Genomic DNA, 12237 nt, shown 5'->3' with positions numbered 1-12237 from the left:
CTTCTACCGCCTCATGATCCCCTATTTATCATGCCAAGATTCCAGCAGCAATAACTAGCCTTTCCTAGAATTTATGAAAAACTGTTTCTTAGAAATGATGCCAGCCCCCTGATATTGTTCCCCCTTAACCCCTCCCTACACCTATACCTTTCCTTTTAATTGGCTTGTGTAAAAAATAAAATTTGACAGCTTGATCAGAATCAAACTTGCTGTCCGTTGTCTTGTGTCTCTTGTCTCTCACCTTCCTCTTAGGTAGTTCTAGGAACCCTGTTGACTGTCCTGCGGGTCGGGACAATAAGTGATATAAAAAAATTGAAGAAGTATTAGGATTTGTCTTCCTTGAAAAGATTGCTTTCCACCAGGTTGTTGTAATGCTAGTAAATATAGAAACAAAACTATTCCATTATTGTGGAAAAAACTCATAAAACTATAAGTAACAGCTACAATGTTTCCTAAGCCTGAATAATCAGGCTTAGACAAATCTACAAGTAATATATTGACTATAAAAGGTAGTAATGTATCTTAATGCAGGGCAATTTGACTTCATTGACTTGTATTCTATCTGTTCTTATTCTAAACATCCTGAAATGGCAAAGTGCTGTCAGCCTGAAAACAGTCTGTTGTATGCTTGCCTGATCGTTCAATCTAAAATGATTTATAGAATTTTAGGAATAAGGACATGGGGATGCTGGTAATAAAATCTTTATTATCTTATGCTTAACCTGTAATCCTGGGCATACTGGAAATATAAATCTGCCCTGGACTGTACTTCTTGAAATAATGAATGTTTTTGAATCTGTATGAATAAAGAAAATTTCAGATTGCTAGTCAGTCAGAAGTTGCAAATCATTCCAGGCTTGGTGTCTAACTCATCCCTCCCCTTGCTGTTCTTTACATCCTCTCTGAAACCTGTTCACTGCTGACACTGGCTCCTACAATGGAGCTTTAGCAAGCCATCTTCTGTAAACAGGCAAGGGTCCTAGTGGTGGGACTGGACACCAACTGAACCATAAACCCTACAACAGTCCTGCCTACAAAATGTGCTGAGGCAATGTGCCTCAGACATTAGGGGAGTGGCAAACTAATGACTGGTATAACTTTAGCCCCTAGCCACTGAGAGGAAGCTTATTTCTGATGCTCCCAGGATGACTAGGAACTAAAAGATGGATAACTCAGAGTCCTATGGTAGGATCAAATATAAATGGCCAAAACAAAGTCAATGAAATTATTCCTAATGATATTCTGCTATACTAATAGATTGGGGCCTAGCCCAATCATCAGAGAGGCTTTCTCTGGCTGCTGACGGGAGAAGATACAGATTAGATGAAGTTCAGGGAACCCTAGAAAACATGGGGAGGAAAGATTGTAGGAGATAGAAAGGTAGAGGACACCAGTAGAACACAGTACACAGAAACAACTAAGCATGGATATAAGGATTCCAAGAGACTCAAGCAGCAATCCCAGACCTGCATGGGTCTGTCTGCATTAGGCCATCTGCATAGATGCTGTGGTTGTATAGCTTGGGTTTCTATGAGACTCCTATGGGAATGGGAGTATCTTTGACTCTTTTGCCTGCTCTTGGGACCCTTTCTTCCTCCTGAGTTGCCTCATGTAGTCTTGATATTAGGGGTAGTGTGTAGTTTTGTTGCATCTTGTTATGCTGTGTTTGGTTTGTATCCATGATATGATGCTCTTTTCTGAAGGGAAAAAAAGGTGTTCAATAGATCTGAGTGAGTGGGGAGGTTGTGGGCAGTCTAGAAAGAGTTGATGGAAAGGAGAGTGTACTTGGGATATATTGTATGAGAGAAGAATAAAGAAAAAAGAAAAAAGAGAATAAAGAAAAAGCTTACTGAGTATTAATATAGGATCATGCTATATCATTATTCATATTTAAAAATATATTTCACTCAACACAGGAAGTTGTTAATACCATAAAATCTTTGTATAATAAGAATTTAAGGAGTGGAGATCTGATAAAACATTGGCTCATACCTAATGGCTTTCTAGAATCACATGTGCAAAGCAGAGTGTGGAAATACTGAGTCACCCAGGGTCCCTTTTCTTGAACTGAACTAATTTGCAAAACTCCTGTTTGCAAATAGAAATATTAAGTAGTATGTTCTTGAATGTGGGTCTCATTTCAGAAGTACATTTTATTATAATAGTATCAATATATTTACTAGTTAAATTTAAGTAAAAATCACCCTGGTATCATTATAAAGAGATTTTCTTATTGCAAAGGACTCTGATCAGGGCATCTTTCATATCTCTGTTCCTCAGGCTGTAGATGAAAGGATTAAGCATGGGAGTCACCACTGTGCACATCATGGCCATGGTAATCTCCTTCACTGTTGAGTTATCAGCTGATGGACATAAGTAGAGAGCAAAAATTGTCCCATAGAACAGTGAGACCACAGACAAGTGGGACCCACAGGTAGAGAAGATCTTGTGTAAAACATGAGTGGAGGAAATCTTTAGAATGGAGCAGACAATTTGTACATAGGACACAATAATGAGTAAGAATGGGGTGATGCTAACAAGCCCTCCCATGATAAGTATCATTAGTTCGTTAATATAAATGTCAGAGCAGGCCAACTTGAGCAGGGCAGATATATCACAGAAAAAGTGGTGAATTATGTTATCCTCACAAAATGACAACCTAGCCAAGAGTAGAGTGTGCAACATGGAGTACAGAATGGTAAATACCCAGGACAGCACCACCAGACACACACAAAGTGTGGGGCTCATGATGCTGGTGTAATGAAGCGGAAAGCAGACAGCCACATACCGGTCATAAGCCATGACTAGAAGAAGGATACTCTCTAGGTCTCCAAAAACCAATAAAAAGTACATTTGTGTCAGACAGCCAGCATAGGAGATGGATGTGTCCTGGCTCTGCATATTCTGAAGCAACTTGGGCATTGTGACAGAGGAAAAGCAGAGGTCAGAGATGGACAAGTTGCTGAGAAACAAGTACATGGGTGTGTGGAGATGGGAGTCCAGAAGAATGAGGATGATGATGATGAGGTTCCCCAGGACGGTGGTGATGTACATGGCCAGGAACAGGGCATAGAACAGGTGCTGGTGCTCTGGGCAGATGGGCAGGCCCAGGAGAAGGAACTGTGAGATGACAGTTATGTTGTTCATTATCCTTCTTTTTCTCCAGTATCCTAATTAGAAAATCTCCATGTCCCTTAAAATTCAAAATAAAAATGAATATGCATCTAGGATATATATTTTACCAAAATGGATTTTTCATTCATCTTATATTCAAAACTTCTAATATCTATAATTATTATTGTCATTAATATTTTCAACTTTTCTTTTACAAAGTTCTATTTCTCTTCTTTTGCTAGACAGTTTTTTTCTTGTATTTTTTTACTAGATATAAAATGAACTAATATTTCTCTTTCCTGCTTATCCTGTGTGGCTGTTGTTGATTCAATTTGTAAGTTTCTCTATGTTTTTTTTTGTTATATTGATATTTTTGAAGAATGTGATTATACTGTACCACAATAATTTTATATAAATGTCACAAACATCTCACATTCTTCAATGCCTCAGATTACCATCTCAAACCCAGGTGTGCATGTCCCTGTAACATACAGATTTCTGTTTCACTGTTAACTAATCATCTTCTTTCCATTGGGTGTATGATAGGCATCAGAGGTTCAGAGTCCCAAGTGAAGATCATCTCTTCACTTTGTTGTTTTTCAAAGGATTCCACATTTTTGTACATCTCCAGTCTCCCATAGAATAAAGAAAATAATTCAGTTTTGAGTCAGAACTGTGTGCCCCTTAAAGCTGTCTTGCATAACACAGGAAATTTGGTGTGAACTGACAAGACACCAGCTTATTTTCCTAAATGTTCCCAGCTCTACTTAGGCTGAGTCAAAGTTTCTTGTTGGTGTGCATATTTGGTACTCCCCTTCTCTTCAGAGGATGTTGGCCAACATCCCATGAGGAAAAAGGAAGCAGAAGCAATGAACAGTGTTAATGCACCTGAGTATGACAGAAGGACTCTCAGAGATAACTTCAATTAGATGACTCTATTTTAATATCCCAGCATAGAATATGAAAGGGACTTCTAAGGGTATAGGAAGAAAGAGCTAATTGGTAATAGCATCAAGCTTATTGTGTGCTGAGTTATACAGCCTTACAGAGATCTCTGTACAAGGTCATTTTTCATACAAACCTAGCCACCTGTGTTCACAGACACTCTCCAGACAAAGTCAGGTAGAGATTGGGAAGCCTCGATGAGGAATTGTGTTCTCCATCTTGTGAAGAACTCAGAAAGCCATCTGGTCATGGGTGACTGAACCCTAATAGCAGAATTCTCTAATACATGCATACAAATATCAGAAGCCAGAGAACTCACTATCAACTGTTAGCACTGATGGGTTAATGCACTTCATAACTTCTGTAGATGTCAAGACTACATTTTTCCAAATGAAACAGCACATAAAAATCACAGGGGAATTGTTTCTAACACTCAGAACACTTTTGTATCACCTTGGATTCTGTAGAATCCGTGAGTTTGGTTGAGGAGCTTTCATTGCACATTTACATGAACACCTAGATGACATTAATGTCACCCTTGAAGGACTACACTTAGCTGCCATGATCTCATACAATAAGAGTAAAAAAGATTTGTGAACTTGTGCAGATGAAATAGGTTATCATTTTGGGGAGGACACTGTCCAGACCTTTTGAAGACCCCACTGGTAAAAAATTAGTCAATATCCCTTCATCATGACATCAATAAACTCCATTTACCAGGACTATGCTTGTGTTGAAATGGTAGGATAGTGTACTGGCTGGTTTTGTGTGTCAACTTGACACAGGTTGGAGTTATCACAGAGAAAGGACTTTCAGTAGAGGAAATGCCTCCATGAGATCTGGCTGTGGGACATTTTCTCAATTAGTGATGAAGGGGGGGGCATTCCGTGTGTTGCCATCCCTGGCTTGGTAGTCTTGGGTTCTATAAGAAAGCAAGCTGAGCAAGCCAGGGGAAGCAAATCAGTAGGTAACATCCCCCCATGGCCTCTGCATCAGCTCCTGTTTCCTGACCTGCTTAAGTTCCAGTCCTGACTTTCTTTAGTGATGAACAGAAATGTGGAAATGTAATTTGAATAAACTCTTTCCTCTCCAAGTTGCTTCTTGTTCATGATGTTTGTACAGAAACCCTTACTAAGACAGATAGTGATAGCAAAACGACATAATGAATAATTGTAATGAACTTATCAATATGAATGAGTTTACATGAGGATCATGAAGTTAACACTTGTACAGTGTGGTGCAGTCTTAGAGATAGAGAAAAGAAGAATGTAATCATACCTGGAAAACTCACACATCACACTGGAGATTCATGTAGATTCATATCAAAACACATGATTATTTTCTTGAATGTAACAGTTCTGCTGAGGCTAAGTAAAAATTTCTGTTCAAGATCTGCTCACCTTTATTTTATTTGCAGACACAGGAACTACTGGCTACTGTACATCTATCTGCACAATCCCTACTCACACACCCCTGTTGCCATCACTGGGCCTTATGGGCCTTGCATCCCAGAGGAGTCCAGATCCTGTACAACTCATTAAAGACAAAGTAATTACCCAGGACCTTTTTTTTTTTTTTTTTTTATTTTTTTTTTTTTTTTTTAGGACAAGTTGACTTCAGGGATCTCTGTAGAGACCAATCATAGTCATCGACCACTATTTCCTACACTTAGAGGAAGGTACAATTTGAAGAACAATAACAAACAAAGCTAATTAATAATTAACAACAATAAGAAAGCAATAAAATAAAAGCCCTGGAAAGATGCATACTCATTGCCTGTTTGGGAGATGAAGAGGGCTTCTGTTTACTGGAGCTCATTTTATTGGGGTGGGTAAGGAAGGGTGACTGAAAACCACCTATCTTGCCAGTGATTATTTATATCATTAGTTACTTAAATGGTCTCACACAACAAAAAGTTTACACAAGAAATCATCAGTATTTTTTATATTTTTGGTTTTGATCCTAGCCTTTAGCTGCTGAGCCATCTCTTCAGCCCATCCAACAGTAGAATTTAAGCAGTGAGACCATAGAAAATCACATACTCTGGGAAGGTTTCCAAGGACAGCATCTCAACCCAACATAACAGACTACTTGAAAGATGACTTAGAGAAGGCAAATAACATTCTAGAAAAATAAATGGCATCACCTGACTTTCTATATGTGCCAATATGTGAAAAGGAAAGGCAGATGGCAAAACCATGCCATGTTTCATGTTTCCTCAAGGCAATATAAAAAAACATTTCATGTTTCTAGGTCTGTTTACTGATTTTTTTGTCTTCTTACTTCTATACAAAAACATTAATTATACCTACTACCACCATTATCCAACCCTTCTCCATGTAAGATTACTTTATAATTCCACATTGTAAAAGTTCACCATTTATAATTTCTTCTCTCAGTATAATTTTATGAATTTGCCAGTCATTGGTTAGAAGAAGTTCTGTACATGAAAATGAAACACAAAGTTTTAATAATAGATGTTGATCCTTATTAGTTTATTCTGTATTGGGCTCTTCAAGATGATTAACTTAGGCTTTTGAATGTGTAAACAGAAAGTGGGATTTAAGCATGTGTCAAGGATTTTAGACACAGTGTTTCCTGCTCTGCTTGTGTGGAACGACTATATTTTGCTTGTGGTTGATTGGTTTTAACCAAGAAGAATGATATGTATATTCTCTGTGGTTTGGTTGACAGGAGAAGCAAAAATGGTTGGACAGTAGACTCTAGTCCCAATTATATCATCCCTAAAAACTGTGATATTTATTTAATAAACTAATTTAAATAGCTTTAGTATTTCCATGTTATTCAAAGCAATCTACAACTCATTTCAGAACCCATAATCCCCCAAAGAATTCCTGTGCCCATTCACACACAATCTCACTTCAAACCACCCTAGGCAATTCAACTCTGTTATATTCTTAAGGATTTTACTCTTTTTTGACTATAATGTGAATTTCACATCCTGCACCCCAATTCCTCACATTTCCCTGTCCCTCTATCTTCCATCTCTGCCTTTGCCACCTTCCTCATCAAACAAAACAAAACAAAACAAAACACCTTGCCTTGGAAGCTTTTTCCTATCAAGGTGTGTCACACAGTGTAGCCTTTTGCCCAAATAGCTTTTCTTGTAAATGTCCATTGAAATGAGTCATTGTCTGTTCAAGGCCTCTAACTTCTGTGCACATCCTTTTTTGTTTGGATTACTTTACTCAGGATGATATTTTCTAGTTCCATCCATTTGCCAGCAAAATTCAAAATGCTCTTGTTTTTTAGAGCTGTGTATTAGTCTATTGTGTAAATGAACCAAATTTCTTTATTCATTCTTTGGATGAGAGACATCTGCATATATCCAGTTCCTGACTGTTACAAATCAGGCTGATATGAATATAGTGGGGCACATATTCTTGTGGGATGGTAGAGTGTTTTTTTTGGGGGGTATATTACCAGGAGTGGTATAGTTGGGTCATCAGCTAGAAAAAAAATTCCAATTTTCTGAGGAACCACCAGATTGATTTCCTGAGTAGTTGTACCAGTTTTCAATTCCACCAGTAATGGAGGAGTGTTGTACTCCCCTTTCTCCACATCCTTACCAGCATATGCTGTCACTCGAGTTCTTGATCTTAGGCATATAGATAAGTGTGGGATGGAATTTCAGGGTCATTTTGATTTACATTTCCCTTATGCCTAAGGACATTGGACATTTCTTTTTAAATGCTTGTCAGCCATTTGAAATGGTCATGAGATTGCTTTTCTTTCAATTTGTTTATATGGTGGATTACACTGATGAATTTTCCTATATTGAACCAGCCTTGTATCACTGGTGTGAAGCCTACTTGATTGTGAGAAATGAAGTTTTGAGTGCGTTCTTGAGAATTAATAAATAAATAAATAATAATAATTATAGTATAAACATACTATAATTATAATATATCATGTTTTAATTGTGAGACAATTATAATAATTATGATAATAATTAATAATTAATTAGTTTCTGAGAATTTTATTGAGTATATTTGGGTAGATGTTCATAAGCAAAATTCATTTGAAATTCTCTTTCTTTGTTGAGTTTTCTGGTGGCTTAGGTTTCAGGAAAGAGTAGATTAGGTATGTTTTCAGAAGTAGAAACAACTAAGAAATCACAAAGGGACACAACTTTGGAGATAGAAAACCTTAGGGAAGAAATCAGGGGCCATAGATGCAAATATCAACAACAGAATACAAGAGATAGAAGAAAGAATCTCAGATGCTGAAGATACCATAGAAACCATGGACTCAATAGTTAAAGAAAATGCAAAGTGCAAAAAGCTTGTAACCCAAAACATCCAGGAAATCCAGAACACAATGAGAAAGCCAAATCCAAGGATTATAGGCATTGATGAGAGTGAAGATTTACAACTTAAAGGGCCAGCACAACTTGAAGAATTGTATTAAAGGTCACAGCATTAAGAAGGTAAGAACTAATGATCTACAGTTTGCTTTAAACTAGCATCAAGCTATTTTTTATTTATATAGCCCTATACTAAAGCTTCAATACAGATATTATAGTATCTCCTGCTTTGTTCTTTTTTTAAGGGTTGCTTGAGATATTGTGGGATTTTAAAAATTCCACTTCAAATGTAAGATTGTTGTTGTTTTTTTCTATTTGTGTGAAATTAGTTTTTAAATTTCTGATTGGAGTTGCAATAAGTCTATAGATTGCCTTTGGTAGGATGGTCATTTTAATAACATTTTTCGACCAAAAAACATCCATATTCTTTCCATATTATAGCTTTGGCCTTAATTTAGTTTTTTATTGTCTTAAAGTTTTCACTGAAGACGTCTTTCAGTTCATTAGTGAAGTTTACTTCAAAAAATTCTTTTTATTCCACTATACTCTAATAAATGAATTATAAGTCTCTTGACTGTAGCCCTTAAAATTAGAAATGGATTTCAATTACTGAAATGATTCATTAAAATATAACTTCCTTAAGCTTGAAAGGATCAGTGTTAGGGGATGGGGACTGACTGAATGTAGGTAAAGGACACTTGACTCATGAAAATGAATAGGAAGCTTATTCTTTTTCTATTTTTAACTCAGTTGGGATTGGGTTTTTTTTGTTTTGTTTTGTTTTTTGTTTTTTTTTTGGTGGTGGACAAGTGCTTAAAATCAATTTTATAGAGAAAGTATAAAATCTAGTTTGAAGCTCTTCAACTTCAGAATAGCTATTTTAACTGTATGGAAGTTCATTATAAACGTTGGGCCTGGTTAATTTTACTGTATGGTAGTTTTTATTTGCAAATGTTTTTGAAGATATACTGTGGGTGGAATCATATATAATTTATTTTTCAAAACAGTGTTGTTAGAGCAAGCTGCCTTTTATGTGTTAATTTTATATTTTGCTATTTGTAGATCTAAGAGTTTTACCAGCTTTATATATTTTATTTGAGTCAAGAGTTTCTGGTGGTATCCTGGGGTCTTTTATATATAGAATCATGTCATCTGTAAAGAAGGATTCCCTTTTGTTCACAAAAGTCAGCTCTAAATGGATCAAACACTTCATCACAAAATCCAAAATTCTGAAACTACTGGATGAACAAGGAAAGTAGCACATTGCAAGACATGCGCAGAGGAAATCATTTTTGAAATAGGGGTTACTTCAAACCCTGCACATATAGGTAGCTCTGATTCAACTGACTGGTTCCCCAAATAAAGCAATATGACATAAATGTGGGAGAGGAACTTGTTATAAAGCAGGGGGCAAGAGCAAGAGAGAAAGCAGAGAGTGAGGGATGAGGTCAGTCAGCATGCATTATATACGTATAGGAAATTGCTAAAGAATGATTATGATGGAAAATTTTAAAAAAGAAATAAAATACAGAATGTTGCTACATTTTGCACTCCAACTTTATATGGAAGTTTGAAATGTGGCTCATGCCTAATTTTAACTCACAGCATACTTCTTCCAATGAAAATAAAATTAGTAACAGGATTGTACATATATTTTTTCTAAATACAAAATAAAGATATCAGCAGTAAGATTACTCATTGGGAGTATTCCAGGACCAAGGACAGTTGCTACTCCCCAAGGACAAGTAAGGCATGTGATGTGGACACAGAAGAGTAAGATAATGAAAAGACAAAACCTTGTGTTTATTAACCCAGATCAGTTAGGGACAAGGAACAAGAAAATAAAGGTTGGTTGACACACTAAAGATTTCAAACAACAGAACAAATGAGAGTGTCAGGAAGGTGTGTGCTCTGATTATCTGTCAGTGTGCTTTGGGTATGATTGCTACCAATGTTATTATTTCTATCAATCAGCAGAACAAGTAGCTAAGAAGAAAGCTGACCACTCCAGAAAGCACACGTGAGCACTCTTTCATGGGTACTCACAGCTGATTGTACAGGGCTGGTTTGTCAACTTCCAGTCAAGTAAAAAAGCCTTTGAAAGTTACTGGGACATTGCATCCTTGGCCGGGATGTAAAAAGGCTCTACAAGGTTTTCCAGACTTATGTCCCTGCCCTGGTACCTTCTGGGTCTGAGGCCACTTCAGTGGTTTCTAGTCATAAAACCTTCCCCACACTAGGGAAAAACACCACACTGAAGGGACTAGGACTATCTATGACTTCATTTTTCATCCTGACACTTGGTGGCAGTCATTCTCTGGAGAGTGATTAATGCTAACTGGGTAAAAAGGGACTGTTTGTGATGCAGTGTTTAAAGAGACAATGAGAGGAGACAGAAAACTCAGGGCACTCATGTTTCTGCTCTGAATTTTTTCTCTTTCCTGAAAAGACTTGCCTCTAGCTTCCAAATAAGTTCAGAAACCACAGGCATCCACCTTTCTTCAACGTATAGGGCAGATTTTATGTTTTATCTACTTTAAAATCTCATTGGAAATATGAGTCTGTCACACACCTGTCCAAAGACCTGGAGACTTTGGAAAGAAATAAGGTGTGGATAATAGTGATGGCTGCTGCTTCAGGGCTTCTGGAAGACCTCAGATATTGACACACAAATAGAGTTGGCCACTTGAGATACCACACACATTTAAGAGTAGGTAACATCTTGAAGGAGTCTTTCTCAGTGCTGTGTGCATTTTCATAATAAAAGTATCCAAAATCTCTAAAAGATTGGCTGAAGGATAGAATATGGTTCAGTGAGAAAATACTTGCCACAGCACCAAACAAACAACTAATCCTGGCAGAGATTTCAGGGAATGCTCTTGTCATTATAGCTCCAGGACTGTTGGTCTTTGCAGTGACTAATACAATTTTATTTTGAGATAAATAATTAGGATTGGCAAGATGAGTCGGAAGGAAGGGAAGAAGGAAGGAAAAAGGAAGAAAAAAAAGGAAGAAAGGAAGGTCCATAAATTCTTCTGAAATACCTGCTTCTGCTTTATAATCTACAGAGGAAAGACCATAACTTAACCATACTTTGAAATGAGCTAAACCATTGAATTAGAAAGGAAAAGGTCATTTGATCAATGCTGACAGGATATTTACTTAATTTCTCTCTTTTTAAAATGTTTTGTTCATAGAATTTGCAAATATTTTGTCTTTTTTTTAAAATTTGATATATTTTTATTTACATTTAAAATGATTTCCCATTTTCTAGCTCCCCACTCCCCAAAAGTCCCTTAAGCCCTTTTCCTGCCCTGATTCCCCCATCCATCCCTTCCCACTTCCCTGTTCTGGTATTGCCCTATACTGCTGCACTGAGCATTTCTAGAACCAGGGGCTATTCCTCAGTTCTTCTTGGACATCATTTGATATGTGGATTACGCCTTTGGTATTCCAAGTTTCTAGGCTAATATCCACTTATCAGTGAGTGCATACCATGATTGATCTTTTGAGACTGGGTTACCTCACTTAGTATGATGTTCTGCAGATCTATCCATTTGTCTAAGAATTTCATGAATTCATTGTTTCTAATGGCTGAATAGTACTCCATTGTGTATATATACCACATTTTTTGTATCCATTCCTCCGTTGAGGGACACCTGGGTTCTTTCCACCTTCTGGCTGTTATAAATACGGCTGCTATGAACATAGTGGAGCATGTATCCTTATCACATGCTGGGGAATACTCTGGGTATATGCCCAGGAGTGGTATAGTGGGTCCTCTGGAAGTGATGTGCCCAGTTTTCTGAGGAATCACCAGACTAGGGAATTAAGGAACACTGTTGGGTCAA

The 12237-nt window shown here is 37.1% G+C and overlaps 1 protein-coding gene across 1 annotated transcript; it reads right to left on the bottom strand.

Annotated features, from left to right (window-relative positions):
* Positions 1–2214: 2214 nt before the first annotated feature.
* On the bottom strand, positions 2215–3147 carry LOC127694231 (olfactory receptor 1468-like). The gene has a single exon (XM_052195721.1). It carries the CDS (start codon positions 3145–3147, stop codon positions 2215–2217), a length of 933 nt encoding a protein of 310 aa, XP_052051681.1.
* Between the last annotated feature and the right edge of the window lie 9090 nt (positions 3148–12237).

This window comes from Apodemus sylvaticus, chromosome 10 (genome assembly GCF_947179515.1).
Source record: "Apodemus sylvaticus chromosome 10, mApoSyl1.1, whole genome shotgun sequence".
In the NCBI taxonomy this organism is placed as follows: domain Eukaryota; kingdom Metazoa; phylum Chordata; class Mammalia; order Rodentia; family Muridae; genus Apodemus; species Apodemus sylvaticus.
Note: the sequence above shows the minus strand (reverse complement) of the source record. Positions and strands in the feature narration are given on the sequence as shown.

Coding starts and splice junctions, on each gene's coding strand:
- LOC127694231 (XM_052195721.1), bottom strand. CDS start 3,147: ATGAACAACATAACTGTCATCTCACAGTTCCTTCTCCTGGGCCTGCCC.